Consider the following 22,880-nt stretch of genomic DNA (forward strand, 5'->3'; position numbering starts at 1 on the left):
TACTTTGGTACGGGTGTTAGTTTACCATATAATTTCCCTATAACTAATAGGGTAAACTATAAAAATAGTCACTTTTATTTCTTTTAGGTTACATGTCACTTATGTTTGAAATATTACGTTTTAGTTACTTACGTTAACGCGTTGTAACATTTTAGTCATTGAGCCATAAATTTCCATTAACGATGTAACGGTAAGCTGATGTGGCACGTTAAATCATCATTTCAAACAAAAATTTCAGGTTAAATTATACAATTGATCTCCATATTTTTTTCGTTTTGAGCAGTTTTTTTTTTCTTTTATGTTCTTTCAACTTTCTCTTTTTTTTCTTCTCCATTTTCTAGTCTTTTATGCTTCTCCCTCTATTTTCCTTCTTTTTCCATCTCTTTTAACATAAAAAAAATTAAATTGCTCAAAACGAAAAAATATAGAGACCAATTGTATAATTTAACCTAAAATTTTTGTTTGAAATGATAATTTAACGTGTCACGTCAGCTTACCATTACATCATTAACAACAATTAATGACTCAGTGACTAAAATGTTATAACACGTTAACATAAGTGATTAAAACGTAATATTTTAAACATAAATGACTAAAATGTAACCTAAAGGAAACAAAATTGACTATTTTAGTAGTTTACTTTAACTAATATTGCATATGATGTCTTTATCTAACAAAAGCTAAAAATTGATAAACTATAAGAAGAGGTCAGAGACAATGGACTCTAGGATTGGGCCTCATGAAAGTGAAGCCCAAACCTACCCTCAATGATTACTGAAAACTACAAAATTTACCTTCTTTCTCCATTATCATCCGTCGATCTTCGTATTGAAAATTAATCGAAGGCACACGCCGGCGCCGAATCTCAGGCTCACCGTTGTTTTCTTTAATTTCTTTTAATTCCATTGAAAAAGCAAAAACCTAAATTCAAAACCCTAATTTGACAAACTTTCACTCTCAACACCCGAAAGAGTGAGAGCATGGAGCAACATGAAGAGCAAGAGCACGAGGTGTACGGAGGGGAGATTCCCGATGAGGAAGGAGAGGTGGACGCTGACATGTCTGGTGGAGCTGAAGACTACGAAGGCAACGAACATGATCTTGAGCACGATCCTAATTCCAACTCCAAGGTCACTCCCTTGTTTCTTGATTTTCTTTTCTTTTTTTTAAAAAAATTTAGCTCTAGCTGAGCTTTTTGTCTAATCAAAAGCGCTTTTTATTAAAATAATAATATTTTTAGGATTTGGAGGACATGAAAAAGAGACTTAAAGAGATCGAGGATGAGGCCGGAGCTTTACGTGAAATGCAAGCTAAAGTCGAGAAGGAAATGGGCGCTGTCCAAGGTTTTTTATCTGAATTTTTGGGTTTTTTTTTAACAACTTCGACATAAATTGATGAAAAAAATTAACTTGTTAATTTTGAAAATAAAATTGAACTTCTCTGTTATAGATTTGAATGTTTATTTTTGGATTATGGAATATTGTGTGTGTGAATTGTTATGTCTAATGAACTGTTATTTCTAATAAACTGATTTGGTTTTACTTTCATTTTCTTGGATGCATATGAAGATTCCTCAGGTGCTTCTGCAACTCAAGCTGAAAAGGAGGAAGTCGATTCGCGCTCGATTTATGTTGGTAATGTGAGGTTTATCAACCCTTTCCAATGTCTTTTTAAATTCTGAATCTTCTTTATTTGTTTATTTGGCTAAATCGTGACGATTACCTTATCTGCTATCTAATTAATGTCTTGATGAATGATGATGAGATTTACTTATAAGCAAAACTGAAATTATGAATCTGCTTTAAGTGTGACTAATAAGGATGTAGGATGAGTTTTACCAGTTTGATCCCTTCAACCTAATTCAGTTTTATGCTTGTGCATATTTTGTGGCTTGAAATGCTTTGTTATGCTATATTGCTTTGACTCTTTACTTGTTTTGAAGAACCCATCTCCATCATTCGTGTCCAACAGATGAATATGGGGATGTGACCTTCATGGATCCTCTAAACACATGGAAAACTAGAAAAATCTGATTTTATCCGTGTTGGACACATACCTTTATCCGATACTCACACCCGAGTTCAAGTAACATAGTTGTTATGTGCATATCCATGGATAATATGACAAGTGATAAACGTACCATAGAGGCCTTTGTACTAAGAGTCCATTTGCATTTTATCCCCTCTACTAAAAAACGGGTAGATTAGTCCTTGTACGTTAAATCAAAGAGCAAACTGGTCCTTTTGTTAAAAATTCCATCCTTTTTTGCTGTTAAAACTGGTCCCTGAATGTCAGCATGAGGTACACGTGACATGTCACATATAACTGTCTGGTTATTTTGTTTGCCACGCTAGTTTCTAATAGTAGAAATGGATGGAATTTTTAACAAAATGGACCAGTTTGCTCTTTGATCTAATGGACAAGGATTAATTTGCCCATTTTTTTAGTAAAGGTGTCAAAACGTAATCTGACTCCTAGTACATGGACCTCCATGGTATTTTACCTATAACAAGTCAATGTGATTTAAACAAATTTGACTGATGTGAACTTATTTTGAGGAATACTGATGCTGCTTTTCATATGCTGTTTTATGTTGTTTGGCTTTTTTAGGCAACTTCTGGATTGTTGAGGTGTACAATTAATAAATGATTCCGATGTAACGTAGTGTAACTCAATGTGCGCTAACCCTTTGTTTCTTTCTATATATCGTTTTAACAACAGGTAGACTACTCATGTACACCTGAGGAAGTTCAGCAGCATTTCCAATCCTGTGGAACAGTTAACAGAGTGACAATTTTGACCGACAAGTTTGGTCAACCTAAAGGATTCGCCTACGTTGAATTTGTTGAAATCGACGCTGTTCAAAATGCTCTGCTGTTAAATGAAACAGAATTGCATGGTCGTCAGTTGAAGGTTTATAACTTGATTTGGATTATTACTTCATTAACTAAACTGCATGTTGATAAAAGTGTGTTTGGTTTGCTCACAGGTCTCTGCAAAGAGGACAAATGTTCCTGGAATGAAACAATATCGAGGAAGGCGACCCAACCCATATTTCCGCTCCCGAAGACCGTTTATGCCTGGTCCTGTTTTCTATCCTCCATATAGCTATGGGTAAGCGTGGAAATATGTTTCTTTGTTTGGTTGTAGCATAAGAAAAAAGATAACTTGATATGTTCAGTAACTCTGCATGCCTTTTTTAGCTAGTGCTGTTGGTTTTTCTATAACCCTCTGTTTTTTCCGCATTAGACGCATGGAAGTGAAACGATCTCCCGTTGCTCAGAAATTATGCCTATTATGATCTCTGCTATCCTGCATTTGCTATGCCTCTAATGTTTAAGCTTTAAGCTTTTTTGCTATAGGGGTTCCAAACCACCTTCCTGACAGTAATTTGATTTGCTTGGTGTCTAGCATTTTTGAATCTTCTATCTGATCTTTGTAATTGTTGAAGGGGCTGATTCCTTCGGGATAAATCTTCGAAATGTCATCTGCCGGGCAGCCGGCCAAACCCCCAATGATGGTAAGATATTTTTCCTGTGTTGGGGTTTGTCTCCCTCTTCTGTTAAGAGCACTGTAGGGTTCATGGAGGGAAAGGCCTCGGTTGGTGGAGATACAACCTGCAAGGCTCAGAGGAGAGGTATCAATATAATGAGTAACAATAATTATGTTAGTCACCTATGTGTGGGAGGATTCTAACCAACCTAAGGGAGGGATATAAGCCACATACTTTCAAGTCTGGTACCACTTGAGCTCGGCTGTCGGACGGATGACACTTTGAAGATTTTTCCTGAAAAAGTTACTCTGCTCAACAGTAATCTGTTGAGACTTGAAAGAATTGAATGCGATTTTTTCCTCTTGATAACCTTGTTATCGAATATATCAACTTTGTTAACCTCATTTTCAGGAGGGTTCCAAGGTTTAGGCGGCCAACCAGATACAGGCCATATTAGGATGGATCTCACGTTGTTGGATGTTGCAAATTTTGAGAAGAGCATTACTTCTAGTTTATAATGGTCGTAGCGTTGGTATGTAGCACAGAGGGAGAAAGTCGAACTGCGATTTACTTACCGAAGGGCAAATATGTAACATGGAGGGATCCGTTCATTTGACCTTGCATATGATTTGATTCATCAGGGAGAAATGAGGCAAACATGCAAATGTTGTAGTGAAATATTTCGAGAGTTTTTAATTTTCTGGGTGTTGATGTGTTTATGTTGGAGATTCTTGTTTGCTAAAGTAACACGACTTTCGCATAGACATTATAAATGCAGAGAAAGGTTAGCAGTTTGCAGTTGCTTGTTGCTATAGTTTCCAATGAATTACTGGAAGTTGAGGGCTTTAAGGGATAAAACGCTTTTGGGGCTCTAAATATGTGCCTCAAATTTTGTCTTAGCTCCTCAATCTTTTTGTCATTGGCTAATTCAAGTTTTTTTTTTTTTGTTTTTTTAGTTTTGAAAAATGATATATGTTTTTTAATTTAAATTTTAATAATTTAATATGCTTTTATTAAATTTAAGAGTAAATATTTTTAATATTTTTATTTTTATATTATTATATGTTTAATTCTTATATGATATAAATATATAGTATAAAAATAAAAATAAATAAGTCTGGCAGGCTTGAGTTGGATTTAGTTTTTTCACAGCTTATATTTTAGATAATATTTTGGCATAATAAATTTAGCTTTTGATATTTATATTTTTTATCAATTTAGCCATTATTCTTTTTTAGTTAAATTTATCCATTAATCGTTCAAAAGAATTTGGCATAATGATGTCGATTAGCGTTTGTATAACAATTCACATGTAATTTATGTTGACGTAACATTATATCTTATATTCTATGTTAAATAACTTAAATTTCATAAAATATTCAAAATTTAAAAAATAGTATTTTAATAAATATATAAAAGTTGATAATTTTTTAAAAAAACATGAGTTACTTGTGGATTAACGTGCAGGCTTTCATGTTTAGAAATTTAATTTTTTTAGTTCATATTTCTAATAAAAATGTAATCTGGCTCTTTTTAAAAAGTTGAATGTTAAATTTAACCCATTTTATACGGTTGAGGGCAAAACTTAGCTCAAAAAGGATTAAAGACTAAATTGACAAAAAAATATAAATTTTTAGAGCTAATTTTATCTTTGTATCAATATTTTTGTTCAAACTTTCTTTTCAAGTATTAGTCTTATTTCAAGCTTGAGAGGATAATTTAGGGTGGGTTTGGAGTGGAGTATAAAAATAGCGGTGGCGATGAGATTAGATATTATAGCGATACTGTAACGTGAGACAAAAAATAAGTTAAACGAACCGTACCGTACCCGCCTATCTAAACTCACCATTAGTTGAATTAAGTGAAACACTTTAACTAGATTGATTTAAATAATGATAATTATTTCATTTAAAAAAATAATTTTTTATACAAATCTTAAACTAATCAACTCACGTTATGATTGTTACAAGAGCAACTGTATTAACTAGATAATAATAATATAATTTCTATTAATTTTGTTGACACCGTTACAGCAACAATAGTTCTTAAAATAGATAAAAGGGTAAATTACACCAACAATCTTTAAATTTTATTTGAAATTTCGTAATAATCATTAATGATATTGAGTTATTATATTTTGATCACTACACATTAACTCAAAGGTTAATAACTAATTTGGCCCTTAAAATTTGTTGAAATATTATTTTAATACATTTAGCATTTTCTTATCAATAATTCTAAAAATTAGAAAAATCTAAAATTATCATAAAATATTAAAATCTTAAAATTATAATATTTGAAATTATAACTAATATTTTTATAATTATTTTAAAAATATGAATTTAAGTTTTTATTAGAATTTGTTGATATTTTTAGAATTATTATTAAGACAAATTCTTAATGTATTCAAATGATATTTTAATAATAATTCAAGGATCAAATTAGTTATTAATCCTTTCGATTAACGTGTCACATTATCGTAGTAACATATGTTAATGCATCAGTGATTAAAATGTAATAATCTAATACCATTATTACCTACTACATAACTTTCAAAAGTTTAGCTAAATGACCAAAATGTAATTTTAAACAAAAATTAGGGACTGTTGAAAAATAATATAATTTGTTAATACGTAACGGGCTTGGACCGATCAGACTTTACTTGACGAATTCCTTAAAAGGGAACCATTGTTTCTCCCTTAGCTTCGCTCCAATCTCCGATTCCCTCCGAATCCAGTTTTTAAGCCATTTTGTTTGTATTGAAACAATTGAATTTCTAAGATTTAATTGTTTTGTTATATCTAGGGTTGGGGTTTTGAAATCATTGAGAGATTCATTGAACTTCACTGTATGGCATTGATCGACTGATCAACCGTAGCTAAAATTGAATCACCGCCTTTTCTCTGTTTTTCATATTTGAGTGAAGGTTGTTGTATCAATGGCTTCCACTAAAGAAAGTGACAACGCTTCCGATACTCCTTCCTCGTAAGCTTATATCTCTTTTGCTTTCATTTCCTCGTCTCGTTTAACAGAATTTGTGAGAGGAATATGTAACATTACCTGCTTTTTGTTTTTTTTCTTTTTGGAATAAATGGATGATTTTTTAGGCCCAAAAACGTGTACAAGGATCCAGACGATGGGCGGCAACGATTCTTACTCGAATTGGAGTTCCTGCAGTGCCTTGCCAACCCTACTTATATCCACTGTAAGTACCAAATTCCTTGTAAATTAGGGTTAACCTGCGAAATTTGTCAAAATTGAGTTCTTTTGCTGTTTGTGTTGTTAAATTCATCAAAGGAGAAGAATTTTTATCAGCTTTATATATATATATATATATAGAAAAAGAACCCTAGACATATCAATTCCGATTCGAACTCCTGACCTGATCATCCCGAACCCCAAACAATTTGACCCAGCTCACCCGATTGACAGGTCGAATGCAACCTGAACTAATGCTTGACCTCATTCCCACATTGGATAGATTTGGCTGTTCATTGTGTCAAAATTTTAGTTAATCTTATTCATTAGTTGTGTTGTTGACTTGTCTGTGCTTCATTCTTTTTTAATTGCTTCAGCTTGAACCCAAAATTGAACTCACACAAAATGACTCTAAAATTTTAAAATCAGAATGGACTTGATTCAGATTGACTGAACTCAAAACCAAGGCAACCCACCAATTGTCAGGTCAAATGCAACCTGAATTAATACTCAAACACGCCGACACATTGGGTAGATTGGGCCGTTCATTGTGTCAAAATTTAATTAATCTTATTCATTTGATGTATTTTTGCCTATGCTTCATTCCTTTTTACTTGTTTTGTATTCATTTGTTGATTTCAGAAAATGGATGCATTCTTCATTGATACTTGCTCATTAATTTGTGATGTAGATTTGGCTCAAAACCGCTATTTTGAAGATGAGGCATTTATTGGATACTTGAAATATCTTCAATACTGGCAACGACCGGAGTACATAAAATTTATCATGTCAGCAACTTGAAAGCTCTCCTTGTGATACTTTAGGCTTGAATTCCTTTAAACTAAAATACGTTTTACTACATGATAAATGATGAGTAATAGCTCCATAATTTATAGTTTCCTCTTTTGGGGTTTTTTATGTGACACATGAACTTAAGTAAAAAGATGATTGCAGGTATCCTCATTGTCTATATTTCCTTGAACTTCTTCAAAATGCAAATTTCCGAAATGCAATGGCACATCCTGCCAACAAGGTTCGGCTCTAATGCTTCTTGCTCATGCTATTAGCCTAATAATTGTTATCACATTGAAATTCATGTTTGTATCGTTTGTATTAAAGGTCTTAGGGGTCCCCTAGTTAAGACCATGAGCTCATGCAAAAAAAGAAAAAAGATTATTATTGACCTGATGCCGACAGTGATAATCATAAAGTAATGCAGTTGTTTTTATAAGGCTCTAAAGTTATTTTTCGTTATATGCTTTGCATCAAACAAGTTGTAGATGTTAAGTGGGATATTTTAGTAAAAAGACCTCTCTAGTCTCTCTCAATTTCGAAATTGAGCAAATTGGTCCCTTTAAAAGAAACCAAAGCAATTTAATCCCTGTCAATTTCGAAAGTGATCAATTAAGGACAATTAATTTTGATTGCTTTTCTTCCAATTGTACATAATTTTGATTGGTATAATAACAAATTTAGCCTTTAAAGTTTACACATTCTGTTAATTTGGTAATGATTTAACAAATTTAGCTTGTAATATTTATGTAAATGTGCAAATGTGTAAATGTTGAGGTTAAATTTATTGAATTTTTTAAAATCTAGACCAAATTGACAAAACATGTCAAGAGCTATATTTGTTGTTATACCAATCAATGTACAATTGACCAAAGACATTAATGTTGTGATTAATTATCCTTAATTGCTCACTTTTGAAATTGAGAGATTAAATTGCTACAATTTTTTTGAGAGGGACCAGTTTTCTCAATTTCAAAATTGAGAAAGACTGTAGAGGTCTTTTTACCGGATATTTTCTGGCATAACACAACAGTATGATTTGATTAACTGGATATTGTCTAGTAAACTATATGCACAATAAAAATTTAATATGTACTACTATTTGATATCAATCTGGTTTCGCATCTACTTTTGGGATGTCTTTTCATTTTTGTACCAAAATTTTATAGGAAGTGGCACATAGACAGCAATTTTTCTTCTGGAAGAACTACCGAAACAATCGGTTGAAGTTCATTTTGCCTAAGCCTCCTCCCGAAGAAGTTCCTACACCTGCACCCCTGCCTCCTGCTAGTGCTCCACCTCAGCAGTCTTTGCCAGCTAGCAATATCGCTATGACTACTGCTCCTCCAGCTCCTGCTTCAACTCATTCTCCAATGCCTTATGGTCTTCCCTCCGGATCTGCTCTTGCAAAAAATGATATGAGAAATAGTGGAATCGATCGAAGAAAAAGGAAGCATGTAAGTTTGTACCTCTAAAATTCTTAACTTATTAGTTCATTTGAGAACTTTTAATGAATAAATGCATATTATATATATATATATTGATCCTTCCATGGAGGACCTTAAAGACCCTGATTCTGATGAATATCACTTTGATTATCACAGGAAAGAAGCTTAAATTGACCAACCATCTATGTTGAAAGTAGCAGGATGTATATTTCATGAGGTAACAGTCTTATGTTCTTATATTTCATAAAGTCAAAGCCCTACTATACTGATTAATATCTAAATTATGTTTTAGTGACTTATAACATTCACATTAGCTATTATGAACTTTTGGTAAAAGTACCATGGAGGCCCTTGTACTAGGAGTGAGATTGGATTTTGCCTCCTTTACTCAAAAAATGGGCAAATTAGTCCCTGTATGTAAGATTAAAGAGCTTCTATAAAAAATTTCACCTATTTCTACTGTTAAAAATTGCCCCCTGTACATAGCATGAGGTATACACTACACGTAATTGTTTAGTTATTTCGTTAGCCACTCAATTTTTAACAATAGAAATGGATAAATTTTTTAACAAAAAGGATCAGTTTGCACTTTGATCTAATGTAAATGGAGTAATTTGCTCTTTTTTTTTTTAGTAAAGGGAGCAAAATGTAATTTGGTTCCTAGTACAGAGCTCTCCATGGTACTTTTACCTGAACTTTTACATTACACCAAGGGCTTGTCACTATGTATGCTTGATTTCTGCGATATATTGACACTGATCAATGTTCAAGTGAAACACAGAAGGCTATTTGTTATATCCCTGCTTTTGCTGCTGTTGGTATTATCACATCAGATCTGTAATAACATAGAACCATTGTGCAGGTTCATTGACCATTACTCGGGGAGCCATTTGCGGATGAACAGTAACACATAGGAAACGGTGGAATCATCTTATTATTGTGGCATTATTGTTAGAGATCATCGCTATACCACCGTAAAAGACCGATTTAGTATTGGGGTAGCCATCGGCATTTAAATCCTTTTCGACTTATTTTGTAGTGGTTACCACAAAGTATAAACTATGATGCTAGATTGAATTTTTAGTGCCCTTTGTCATGCCTTCTAAAAGCTACTATTATTGTTTAAATGCATTGCTTCTTATCATGCCATTGAAAGCTTTGAAGATCATTTCAACTATTACTAAATCAAATATAATTTCGCTTATACATTTTATATTTTGGCATAAATTATATTTTTACTGGATAAATTCATTACCCTATTAGAGCAAAAATAGACCAAAAAAAAAAAGGTAAAATAAAACCAAAACATTCCCGTAACTCTTCTGACAGAAAGTTATGGGAAGATGATATTGCTTTTTTATTAAAGTATGGGCAGGTTGTCTACCTTTTTCCCCCACAAGAGCTTCTGAGAACATCAAAGAAGCAAAGGGGGGAAAAACATTATCTTAGAACAACAATGGCTTCCATTGCCATGTCTGCTTCCTTACAAAGAGCTTGCAGTTCACATCATGTTACCAAGAAGCAACATGCACAAACCAAACCAGCTTATTCTCTAGGGACAAAGCAAGCTATCGATGCTGTCACCATTGATGTTGAAGGTCAGAAAGGCTTTAAAATCGACGAAAAAGATAAACCATCTCCACAAATTAAAAACTCAGAGGGTCTTGAAGATAAGTCAGCGAACAAGTTCGAGATTGAATCCTCTGCTCGGAAGTTCAGTGACGAACGGTGGAAGAACGGGACATGGGATTTGAATATGTTTGTTAGAAATGGTAGGATGGATTGGGATAGTGTGATTGTTGCAGGTAAGCTTTTCCATTAATATTTGTTACTGATTTTGATATGTTTACGAGACTCCATTAATGCAAGCTTTTTGCTGGTTTTTATAGAAGCAAAGAGGAGAAAATACTTGGAGATGTACCCAGAAACTTGTTCAAACCAAGAACCAGTCCAGTTTAGAAGCTCAATCATACCCTGGTGGGCATGGTTCATGAGAACTCATCTTCCAGAGGCTGAATTGCTCAATGGTATTTTTGTTGATAAAAGTATCTTGGAGGCTTGTAGTTGGAGTTAGATTGCATTTTACTTATGTTACTAAAAAATGGACAAATTAATACTTTTACATTAGATCAAATAGCCTGACGAAATAATCAAACAGTTACATGTAGCGTACCACATGTACCTTATGCTAACATGGGACCAGCTTTTAACAGAAAACATATGGATGGAATTTTTAACAGAAAAACCAATTTGCTTTTTTATTTAACTTATAAAGATTAATTTATTCTTTTTTTGAGTAGAGGAGACAAAATGCAATCGATCTCCTAGTACAATGACCTTTATGGTACTTTCACCTATTTTTGTTACTTTTTTCAAAGTTATATAATCATCTCTCTTCATCTTCTTCCATTGAAATTAATCATTGCAGGTCGAGCTGCGATGATAGGGTTCTTCTCTGCATATGTCGTGGACGGTTTAACGGGGATGGATTTAATCGGCCAAACAGGAAACTTCATTTGCAAAACAGCATTGTTTATGACAGTGATTGGTATCGTTTTATTGAGGAAAACCCGAGATTTTGATAACCTGAGGAAGCTTGCTGATGAAGTTACTTACTACGATAAACAATGGCAAGCGTCCTGGAAAGATGAAACTGCAAGTTCTTCAGACAAAACTGGAAACTCTTAAAAAGGTTTACAAATAATTTGGTTAAATTTTTATTTTGTGATTGCCAAATTTGATATGATTTGCAGCCAGAGATGCTTATTTGTTATAAATGGGAATTATGGGAGTTTTAGTTTGGTTGCTTACAATGTTGTAAAACAGCTTTTATTTGGTTAAGTTTCTTTTTACGCAATCAGTGTCTGCATTGTGATTTAATCTTTGACTAAAGAGTCAAATCTTTTTCTTAATAGAAATGTTAATTGAAATATTAACTTTTTAATAACGTTGTTGTGTGTGACAACACACGTTGACAGTATAAATAATTAAAAATTATAAAAATAATAGTATAAAGTATACGCGGATTGTCATGTTCAAAATTTTAACATTTTAACATTTTATTCAATATTCTTGTTAAAAAGATTACAAGGTCAAATTTAGCTAAAATAAATAAAGGCCGAATTGATAAAAATGTAAACATTAAAAAGTTAAATTTATTATTGTGTCAAAAAATACTATAATAATTTGAATCTAGATTACAACCAATTAGATGGTCCAAGTTGGTTTTGGATCAAACCAACTTAAGTTGATTCATTTTGAATTAGGTCATTTTGGGTTCGGGGTCTTCAAATTGAGTTATTTCGATTACTTGTTTAGGTGGTTTGGGTCATTTTAGGTTTAAATCTTTTTTTATTCAAATGAGCCTTGTATCCTATTAAATGGGAAATTTTTCTTAATCCCTCTAAAAAATGATTAATTTTTGGTGCGCTTCAAGTCTATTTTATTGTTTATATTTGAGGTTCAAAGCTATCCATCCTAATAATATAATTTTCAAGGTTTAAACCTACAATCTTTCCTTAGAAGTGCCATGCGTTTTACTATTGAACCCAACGTCAAGGGTGACGCTAGACACTAGACCCCTTAAAATGTAGAATTTCGATTTTGTTCTATAAAAATTATAAAGATATAAATTAATTATAATCTCGTGAAATTACATTTTAACTCTCGTAAAAATATATTACATAAATCCAACCTCTCAAACAAAATTTTGACTTCGTCCTAACATTTATATTTATTGGTAAAAATGTTTTTACCTTAAAAATTAATAATAATATAATTTTAGTAACATGTAATTTTATTTTTATCTGTCAAATTTTATATTTTATCTCCATCTTACTTATGTCCTAGTTTTCGAGTTTGAGTTAAAAAGTGAGTTATTAATACTAAGCTTTTATGATAAGTTTTCAAATCTGACTTAGAATCGAAGGTATTAGATAATTTGTTTGAAGGGCAACCAAAAACATTTAATTTCACGTGAATTAAAGTAAAAGAAAAGGCAAAGGCAAACACTCGTAAAAACAAAATATATTAATGTTTTTATTTATCAAAAGGCGACATTTTTAGATCAATTTAGATTTTTTTTTCAAATAATTTTATTATAGATTTTAATTATATGGCTTTTTCTATACAATGTTTAGAATTATCTAAAGTCCTTCTCCAACCTAAAAATAAGAGGATAATGCACTTCACGCACTCAAACCTACGTCTTGCTGTATTGGTTACAATGACCATACCAAGCTCGTTCTTAACATTTTTGAGCCCCAGACAAAACAATAAAATAGGGTTTTAAGTTCCTTAAAAGTTGGAGAAAATTTTTTTTAGACCCTTTAAAAGTTGTTAACAAAAATTTTGAACCCTTAAAAAGCTAATTTTTTTAGACCCCTTAAAAATTGAAAAACAATATTTTTGTAACAGCCCAATTTTCAGTAGTGTCAGAATAGTGATTTGAGATCACTAAATCTGATGAAAACGTTAGAAAAATTTATTAATTAATAATTATAAGTTCAGTGTGATTTTAGAAATATTTTTAAATTAGTGAATTTTGTGATTTAAAAGAAATTATTAGGCAAATTGGGTCAAAAACAAGGTATCGAGACCTCGATAATATAAACTGAGTTGTAAATATTTTTATAAATATTTACGGAGTGTCATTAGGGTAGTATTAAAGTTTCGTTAAGTATTTTAATGTTCGATGGTTAATTGATTAAAAGGACTAAATTGCAACAAGGGTAAAAGTTTAATTATAGATTAAAGAAAAGTTAAAAGGACTAAATAGGTAAATATGCAAAGTCCCATAAATGAGGCGGCATATGCATGATAAAATTGAGATTTTTTGAAGTATATTATTATTTATTATATTGTAAATTATATTAATTATATTAAATTATTATATTTCAAATAAATAAAATTGTTGACAAATGCATGGTGTATATGATGACATGTGGAAGAATGAAATACATACATATTAGTAATGATTACATATTTACTTATTATTTAAGTAAGAAATATTATATTATTATTTTATTGTTATTATATTAAACTAATTTAATAAAAGAAATAAAAGATAGAAAAGAGAAATGGAAACAGAACAGGCAAACGAAAACAGGGAGAAAGGAAAGAAAAGAAAAGGGAAGGAAAGAAAGAAAATTTGGAGTTTCAAGGTTTCAAGCTCAATTGGTAAGTCAAATTAAGTTATTTTCTTATAATTTTGAGTTTTGGAGTTCTAGAACAAAATATTTCATGGTTTATGTTGAAATTTGGGAAGATGTTATATTTCTAGACATTGATTATGTTGAATAAATGAAAGAATTAGGGGTTAAATTGATTGAATTTCAAGTTAGAATTTAGTAAAGGATTTAATTGTAAAATAAAGTGTAAGTTTTGAATAGTAGGGACTAAATTGAAAGAATCCCGAAATTAGGGATTTATGGTGAAAATGAAGAGTTAAAATGAGTTTTAGTAAGAATTAAGAGAGAATATGGAGTTAGATTGGGAAAATAAAATTAGTATTGATAAGGGATTAAATTAGAATTTAGGTAAAGCTTAGGTATAAATGGAAATGTTTTGATGAAATTGTGTATTAATAATTTTAATTGTTTAATTACGTAGCTAATGTCGTGCAAGAGTCATTGCCGAGAAAGGAAAGGGGAAGGTGATCAAGGAGTGACTCGAGAAAATTTACGGTTAGTATTACCATAATTCGAATTTAATTATTAATTGTTAAAATTTAAATTAATATACATGATAAGAAAATTGAGGTGAGTATCATGATTGAATCGAATGAAATATATATATATATATATACATATTGATATTGAATTTATTGATAGTAATTGTTGAATTTTGAATAATATGTTTAGTAAATAAAAATAAGGAGAATATCGATATTTAATTGAATGAATTAAAAATATGAATTGAATAAAAGTGAATTAAATTATGAATAAGTGTGAATACGTGAATTGAGTATTGACTGAAAAGTGGTTTGATTCGAATCGAGGTATGATTTGTGAAATATGTATTGGTGCTGAATTGTATATTGATTTGAAAGTGGGAAGTGAATTTGAAATAGAAAAATATATTGAATCAAATGGTGATTAAATTGTATAATGATTTGAATTGAAAGTATGAGAAAGTGATTGAATTGAAATGTGATTCGGAAACCCTATTAACTAGTCGGGCTGAGTCGGATATAGTTGGCATGCCATAGGATTGGAAGTGTTCAGGGATACTTCGACCTTGAGTCGATGAGACACTGGGTGTCATACTGTTACTTCGGATAGATTCGATGAGGTACTGGGTACCAACTTACTTCGGCTTTGCCGATGAGACACTGGGTGTCAACTATTGCTTCGAACTATCCGATGAGGCACTGGGTGCCGTACTGGTGTGTTTGGTTGGATCCGTGTATCCGCCAAAGTCCGAGTCATGTTAATAGGGGGAAAATAAAAGAATTGAAGTAAGAAATGATATTGAATTATGAATTATGTGAATATTTGAAGGTATATGGATTGGAAATTAAAAGCAATTTGAATTGAAGTAAATTGATTTGAAATAAGACATTGAATTGAGATGTGAAAATGGAATGTGAGAATTATGGTTCAAGAAACAAATAATGATAAATTTTATGAAATAGTTTTTGGTAATATGAAATGATGTAAAAATGACAAGTGAAAATAAAATGATTTGAAATAGTGAAATAATATGTGAATTTAATTGAATACAAGTTATTGAATTTTATTTATGGATTTAATGTGTAAATTGAGTGTTAAAAGATTATAAGTGTAAAATTGAATATAAATAGAAATGATAATGATTGAGTTGATGAAATGATTGAGTTTGTATGGATTGGAATGAGTTATTAGAATGAGATGTTGAAAATCCAATAAAATTTAGATAGTGAAACAAGGTATGAATACAATTAAATATAAGATTGAAATATTGCTTATTGTTATTAATGATCAAGTTGATTTAAAGTATGAGGCAATTAACGAATAATTGTAGACATAAATTAAATGTATATAAATTATCGATTAAAGTTATTAATTTGAATTATGGTAATACCACTGAGTATTCCCATACTCAGCGTACGGTTGTTTCCGTGCGCAAGTTAGTAGAAAACCAGTGTTCGGTCCAGCATCCAGAGTAATCCCGACCTCAGAGAAATTTAGCGATGTATTTTTTTTTTTATAACGTGGCATGTACCTAAGTAATGTTTATACCTAAGTGACGTATAGGGATTAGTCAATTTGAATGTTTGTATCTATGATATTGCTAAAGGAAGATGTGTGAGTATGTGATAATGTTTGGCTTTTAAAATGGTTAAGTATGGATATGTTTGGTAATATGTATGTTTAGATGATAAATCATGCATGGAAATCATGAAAGAGTAAAAATTTGTAAAGAAACAGATTTCAAGCAGCTACAGTGATGTGAATTTGAAAAATCACCTAGGATAGTATAAAATTAATTAGAGGGTGAATGATATATGGAATTAAAGCTTGTTGAGTCTATTTTCATGGAAAAATAACGGTTTAACAAAAGAAATTTTATATTTTGAGATATGAGAACTTTAGTGAGACAGGGTCAGAACTGTTTTTGGAGTCCTCTGTTCTAAGTTTAGAAAATCATTATAAATTGCACAAAAATGGTTATGAGTTGTAGTTTATATCTATAGATTCCTTATTGAGTATATTTTCTGTAGAAACGAGTAATAACTTCATATGAAAATCCTATAGTGAGAAAATTTATTTTTAGTGGCAAGAGGTCAGGACAGTCAAGTGGTGAAATAGGGGAGACTTTAACTAATAAACTGTACTAATTGGCTGAACCAAAAATTCTGAAAATTTTATAGTAGGAAGATATATGAGTCTAGTTTCAGGAAAAATTTTCGGAATTAAATTTCGAGTCCCCTAACTTGATTTATAATTAATTTAGTAAATGCTGCGCGATTAGACAGATTGCTGTAAATAGTGAAATTAATTTTCAAAACAAGTTTTTATGCTTCGAATTAGTAAGATAAGCTAAGTAATGCCTCGTACTCGACTCCGGAAACGGTCTTGGGTAAGGGGTGTTACAATTTTGGACTCTAGTCTTGAGTCTTGGACGACTGCACCTCCAGACGAACCCTAGGGCGAAGTTATATCAGTTGAGTTAAGACTCAATCAGTAATTTAGATTTTTTTAAAAATTGACAAAAAGTATAGTTTTAATTTTCTTTTAGAAAATAAACTCTTATCTTTTTTTAAGAGTATGTCCATAATGAGAGCTAAGAGTTAAATTAAACGTTTAAAACAAGAGTTTATATCTAGGAAACTCAATCCAATTTATTTATTTATTTTCATTTTATTGGATTTTCTTCTTATTTTAATTATGGAAAGTCAAAGCAAAGAGATCACACACCATACCCAAAATCCAACTTAAAAATAAGAATTAATATTTCACCCAAAAAATAAATTAAAATTTTATATCATGAATTTAATATTTTAATATCTATTTTAATTTGACATTGAATTAATTTTAAGAGTCAATATATATGAAATTATAAAAATTCAAATTTTAAAATAAAAAATATGATAATAAAGACATTTACATTTCTTTGGCATTTTAGAATAAAAAAAGTTATAATATTTTTAACCACCCATAATGATTAACCATTAGATTTTCTCATATATTATTAATATAATTTTTTACTAACAAGTATGCACTGCATTTTCAAAGAGAAAATATAAATTGAATCTTGAATAAAATATTATTAAAAGAATACCCACAATTTCGGAATATAGACAATAATAATGATTTTTTTAAAAATTCTTGATATAACATTGAAAAGATTATTAGTAATTACATTATCTAAAAATAAAATTTCCACAATAATATTAAAAGACACTATCCATCAAATAATTATCCACATTAAAATACCTTTTTATTTTCAATTTATATTAATTTTTTATTTTATATCGAAATAATATTTAAACATTAATTTACCTAAACAAATCTTAAATTTATTTAAAATAAAGAAAAATCATCAAATTTTGGATATACTAAAGGTATAAAATTTTCTTTAAAAGTATAAAATTTTTCTTATATAGTTTAAGCAAAAAAGAAAGAAAAAAACCAATAATTTGAAAAGAAAACTATTTATAGTTTTATATTTCTCTTTTTATACTTTCTTCTCTCTTTCTTCACTATGCCTTTGGTTCTTTCTTTTTTCGGTTACCTCTTTACTTTCAGATGCCAAAACAAACTCCATTATTGAATCCCAAATGCCGCTCCTCTCCGATAATTCCACTTCCTCGGCACGGTTATCGGCCGAGAACGCCGAGGCTGAGCGGCGCCTTCGTGAGGCGGAGGAGCGTTTAAGGGAAGCCATGGAAGAGCTTCATAGACGTCAAAGGAAGGCCGCTTGTGGCGATTCCCCGCCGTGTGACCATGCTGATGACTCTTGTGTGGCCAATGCCATTGGCAATCTTTGTCAAAGCTTTCTCCTTTCTTATGGTGTTAGAGTAGGTATCGGGATTCTTCTTCGTGGTTTCAAACTCGCTAGAGGAAAGTCTTATTCTTCGCTTCTTGATCTCAAGGTTAGGGTTTCTTTTTTATGAAAAAAAATGGATTTTTCTTTGGCTTGTTTTGTGAATTTATGAAATGTTTAGTCGAAATGTATTTGTATTTCAGTTTAATATATGTAAAATGATTGATTAAATGGGTTTAATGTATGATTTATGTACACTGTCTTGTTTGGAGGTTGGAATTTCGTCATTGTGGTTTCCTTAGTTGGTAGACAAATATTAACTATTATTTTGGATTATATTTTGAGGCTATGTATTGTAAAATGTGATTAGATGATTGTTTGGGAAAATTGACTAACAAAATGAGCAAATTAGTCTCTGTAGATAGATTAAAAGTAAACTGGTTGTTCTGTTAAAAGCTTCATCCATTTTCCCCATATGGCACGCCATGTATAATTGTATGGTTATTCCATTAGTCAAGCCAGTTTTTAACAGTAGATTTGGATGAAAATTTGAACTGAAAGGACCAAATTGCTCTTTGATTTAACATAGGACTAATTTGCTCATTTTTTTAGTAAAGGGGCAGAATGCAATATAACTCCTAGTAGAGGGGCCTCCATGATGCTTTTACCGAAAATTGCTCAGATTTTGGGTTTTATAATTTGTCTTTGCTAGGAATGTGATATTAAGAAATGTTGAATTTTTGTTTTCCAGCAACTTGTCTCAGAGAAAGATTTGATTGTGAGAGAGGAAGCATGCCGCATTGGTTTACTTTTTGGTGGCTTTACTGGTTCATACCATGCGCTCCGATGTTTACTGAGAAAACGGAGAAAGAAAGAGACACCATTGAATGCGTAAGTTTGCTATAAATGGCTGATTTGCATTAGATGGGTATCCAATCATGGTTAGTTGAATAATTGAATACTTTTGATTCATGATATTTGACATTGTTTAAGGTGGTGATGGAACAGAATTTTAGCAGGTTGCATTGCAGGATTGTCGATTTTAGCTCTAGATGATCCCAATCGAAGGCGAACACTTTCATTGTATCTTTTGGCTAGAGTAGCTCAGGTACATGAATGTATTTTGAAGTAATAAATTTGCAAAGTGATCTGAGATCATAATTCCAGTTCTCTGATTTACTGTCTAATATTTTGCTTTACTCATCAGTGTGCTTATAATTCTGCGAAATCGAAAAATAAGTTTCATTTATGGGGAAGCCATTGGAGGCATGGTGATTCTCTACTCTTTTCTTTAGCTTGTGCCCAGGTAATATAAAGCTCATTAACTTTTGTGGCTAGATGTTTGTGTTATACATTTTGACCAGATATTTTATCTTTGTACATCAGTTGATAATAAAACATTCATAACTCTAGGAACTGCTTAAGCTAAATTTTAGAGAACTACTAGACATAACTTTTTATATGTGTTCTAGAAATGTAACTAATTCTGTTTTGTTCTTGTGAGATAATGTGAAGTTACCTCCAATTCATTTGCTTCAGAGTACTTTTTTTTTTCCAATTAAAAGTTAGGGTTTGAACTCTTTTTGTCCAATTTAAGCCCTGAACTTGGCAATTGTTCTTGCATTGGGGCTTGAACTTTTTTTTTGTCCAAGTTAGTCCGTGATATTTCCTTGAAAACCCTAAAGTTCAGACTCAATATGGGAACAATTGCCAAGTTCAAGGACCAACATAGACGCAAAAAAAGTTCAAGCCCTAATGTGGAACAATTGCTGAGTTCATGCCCCAACATGGGAACAATTGCCAAGTTCAGAATCTAACTTGGACAAAAAAAAGTTCAAGCCCCAAATAGTGATCCCTAAAATTTAATCTTTTGTGAAGGTTTCTATTGTCTAATGAATCGGAGTTTGCTTCTAAATGATTGGGGAATATATTGCGGTTTCATATCTTTTTTTTTCACTTAATAGTGTTTCGTTGATGCATTTTTCATCATCCTCATTTGTTTTTACCTCATCCCATTTTGCTGATTGATGGTCATGCCAGGTTATGTACGCCTTTGTGATGCGTCCTGAAAGCTTGCCAAAATCATATAAAGATTTTATTCAGAAGACTGGTCCTGTTGCAGCTCCTGTATATAAGGCTGTACGGGAGAGTTGTAGAGGTGGTCCAGTCGATGTTGAATCTATATCAGCCTACTTAAATAGTCGAGGGAAGTCTGATACCGTGAAGGTGGAAGAGTTCCCGTCAATAATTCCTTGTTCTATTATTCATCCGGACACAAATTCTTGTCTAGGCCATAATGCTAAGGCAGCGTCAGCTACATTCAGGAAAACATTCCCTCTATACTTCTCTTTGACTTTTGTGCCATTCGTTGTTCTGCACTTACAAAAGGTATATCTTGCATCCTTGAATGTGGAGGGATCTTGAAGTTGTTTTTGCCTTAATGCGGTTTTAGCTCTATATCGAAGAAGCAAACGTAACAAGACAATAATGGGCTTACCTTCCTGTGTGTGCTTTCCCAAGAAAGAAAACCATTTTCTGAAAAATGATGACTAAATGTGACACCCACACCCGTTCCAGTCACCGGATCTAAATACGTGACATCACATTATGTTGCTGGAGCAACTGCAGATTAACTCACTTCATTTATTACGAATTTAGCTTAAAATTTGCAAACATATCAAATCAACCATCATTCATAAGCATATGCATGCATTATATGTATTGAATATCTTTAATTATCGAATCTCAAGATTACGTGAGTTCAAAATCAGAGTTAGGACTCAAATCCAACTCAAAATGCCAAAGTTCAACAATGTGTCTCGAGACAGTAGAATCTTGTCTCGAGACCAGTCTTCTTTTTTTTTTTTTTGCTTCGAAGTAATTATGTCTCGAGACAAAAGGTTAATGTCTCGAGATCGATCTCAAGACATGCTTTCCCTCCCTGTTTTCTTAATTTAGCTTCGATGTTTGGATGTCTCGAGATAAAGGTCAAGCTGGTTTAATTAATATTGTAGTACTTAAATGTCTGGTATAGTAATGTTGGTGAGTGGTTTTGTTCTCGGTTAATCTTCCTATAGTTGAGTAGTTGAGTAAAAGCAGTTATGCCGTATAAAATCGAAGAATCAATTGACAGTTTTGTAACCGAGACAAAATCTCTTGTAGTTGATTTTACAGGTTTCTTTTGGTCCTCTTTGAGCATATGTTACAAATATATACAGTTACATATTTTCTAGCTATGCGTAGATGTCGTTACAATGAAATTTCATTTGTTGGAATTTATCTTTGTTTGTCACTTTTTAATTTTGCATCATCATGATACACTTCTAGTTCATGGATACACCTGGTCGTGCCTGTTGGCTTGCCGTTAAAGGTGCTGTTCAATCAACATCTTTCTTGTCTGCATTTGTTGGAATCTTTCAGGTAGCTGGTTTCCTACGTCTCATTCACTTTTTTCCCATTGTTAAAATTGGTATTATATATTAAACATTTTTGCATGTGCAATTCAAGGCGGTTATATGCTTGCATAGAAAGATTGCATTGCAAGACCACAAGCTTGTATATTGGGTTGCTGGTGCTATGTCGGGTCTTTCTGTATTACTGGAGAAAAAAGCTAGACGTGGTGAACTTGCTCTCTATGTTCTTCCTCGAGCTGGAGAATCATGGTGGTATATTTTAGTAAACCGGCATCTGCTTCCTGATGTTAAAAATGCTGAGGTAGTTTTCTTTCTCACGAGAGCTTCTATGTTGGTCTAAGTGATAACCAACGTTTGCCCATATGCATCATTACACTGATAACTGAGTTGATTGTTTCTTATAAATTCGGTTCCTGACTTTATGCTTCGAAACTATCACAGGTGGCATTATTTTGTGCATGCATGGGAGGAATCATGTACTACCTCGAATATGAGCCAGATACCATGGCCCCATTCCTCAGAGGTCTTATCCGTCGCTTCTTGACTAGCAGAATAAGCAATCCTGGCCCTTCAGTTAGTCGAACAGCTTCCTATGCCTGCTTGCAGAATTTCGAGGCCATGAACAAGCCAAAAGTTCAGGACAACCAGCAAGTCGAAACTTCAACTTCTAAACAATACAACCTTGAATCCATACCGGGGCTCTAAGCACAATTTTGTTGCTTGTTATATCATCCCAGAAATTTCAGTCAACCAAGCATTCTTTGCAATTTATATTCACTTTGTCACTAAATATATTAGTAGATCATTAGACAAAGATTCAACTCCTCTTTAGGGCCAATAACTAAAATACAGGGGTCTATTTGTATTCCCGGAGTAGGATCAGTCGCAAAATCATGTGTATTTGGTAGTGCGCCATGGGAACAGTCATTGTTATTCAAGAAATGATTGAACCAGAAGAAATAATTTGATAGTAAATGTAAGATTTGCTCAAAAGGGTGAGCATTTGCCCTATAAGTTGCAGTCTATTCCATGTTTCATCTTGCCCCCATGTTATGTATGTATGTGAAG

General features: G+C 32.0%; 4 protein-coding genes across 6 annotated transcripts; all 4 read left to right on the forward strand.

Moving 5' to 3' along the window:
- The first annotated feature begins 787 nt into the window (after window positions 1-787).
- Window positions 788-4,291, forward strand: LOC105785530 (polyadenylate-binding protein 1). 2 transcript variants are annotated; one of them, XM_012611627.2, is made up of 6 exons: window positions 788-1,130; window positions 1,241-1,343; window positions 1,569-1,639; window positions 2,722-2,913; window positions 2,990-3,114; window positions 3,905-4,291. In XM_012611627.2, the coding sequence occupies exons 1-6, from the start codon at window positions 981-983 to the stop codon at window positions 3,948-3,950; spliced, it is 687 nt and encodes a 228-aa protein (XP_012467081.1). In that variant the 5' UTR covers window positions 788-980; the 3' UTR covers window positions 3,951-4,291. The 2 variants fall into 2 exon arrangements, with proteins under 2 accessions (XP_012467081.1, XP_052489944.1); XM_052633984.1 differs by having other exon boundaries at window positions 981-1,130; window positions 1,569-1,634.
- Window positions 4,292-6,161: 1,870 nt separating this feature from the next.
- Window positions 6,162-10,080, forward strand: LOC105785542 (mediator of RNA polymerase II transcription subunit 31). Its single transcript, XM_012611648.2, has 7 exons — window positions 6,162-6,478; window positions 6,601-6,698; window positions 7,383-7,479; window positions 7,646-7,724; window positions 8,653-8,940; window positions 9,088-9,148; window positions 9,794-10,080. The coding sequence occupies exons 1-6, from the start codon at window positions 6,432-6,434 to the stop codon at window positions 9,103-9,105; spliced, it is 627 nt and encodes a 208-aa protein (XP_012467102.1). The 5' UTR covers window positions 6,162-6,431; the 3' UTR covers window positions 9,106-9,148; window positions 9,794-10,080.
- A 120-nt stretch (window positions 10,081-10,200) lies between these two features.
- Window positions 10,201-11,863, forward strand: LOC105785521 (light-harvesting complex-like protein 3 isotype 1, chloroplastic). The gene is made up of 3 exons (XM_012611621.2): window positions 10,201-10,736; window positions 10,821-10,958; window positions 11,360-11,863. The coding sequence occupies exons 1-3, from the start codon at window positions 10,388-10,390 to the stop codon at window positions 11,617-11,619; spliced, it is 747 nt and encodes a 248-aa protein (XP_012467075.1). The 5' UTR covers window positions 10,201-10,387; the 3' UTR covers window positions 11,620-11,863.
- A 2,175-nt stretch (window positions 11,864-14,038) lies between these two features.
- On the forward strand, window positions 14,039-22,826 carry LOC105785499 (uncharacterized). Of its 2 annotated transcripts, XM_052633502.1 has the most exons (10): window positions 14,039-14,109; window positions 14,542-14,615; window positions 18,162-18,508; window positions 19,151-19,290; window positions 19,408-19,507; window positions 19,607-19,705; window positions 20,440-20,787; window positions 21,727-21,819; window positions 21,907-22,113; window positions 22,254-22,826. In XM_052633502.1, the coding sequence occupies exons 3-10, from the start codon at window positions 18,194-18,196 to the stop codon at window positions 22,515-22,517; spliced, it is 1,566 nt and encodes a 521-aa protein (XP_052489462.1). In that variant the 5' UTR covers window positions 14,039-14,109; window positions 14,542-14,615; window positions 18,162-18,193; the 3' UTR covers window positions 22,518-22,826. The 2 variants fall into 2 exon arrangements, with proteins under 2 accessions (XP_052489462.1, XP_012467055.1); XM_012611601.2 differs by lacking the exons at window positions 14,039-14,109; window positions 14,542-14,615 and having other exon boundaries at window positions 18,100-18,508.
- The last annotated feature ends 54 nt before the right edge of the window (window positions 22,827-22,880 follow it).

Source organism: Gossypium raimondii, chromosome 7, assembly GCF_025698545.1.
Source record: "Gossypium raimondii isolate GPD5lz chromosome 7, ASM2569854v1, whole genome shotgun sequence".
Taxonomy (NCBI): Eukaryota; Viridiplantae; Streptophyta; class Magnoliopsida; order Malvales; family Malvaceae; genus Gossypium; species Gossypium raimondii.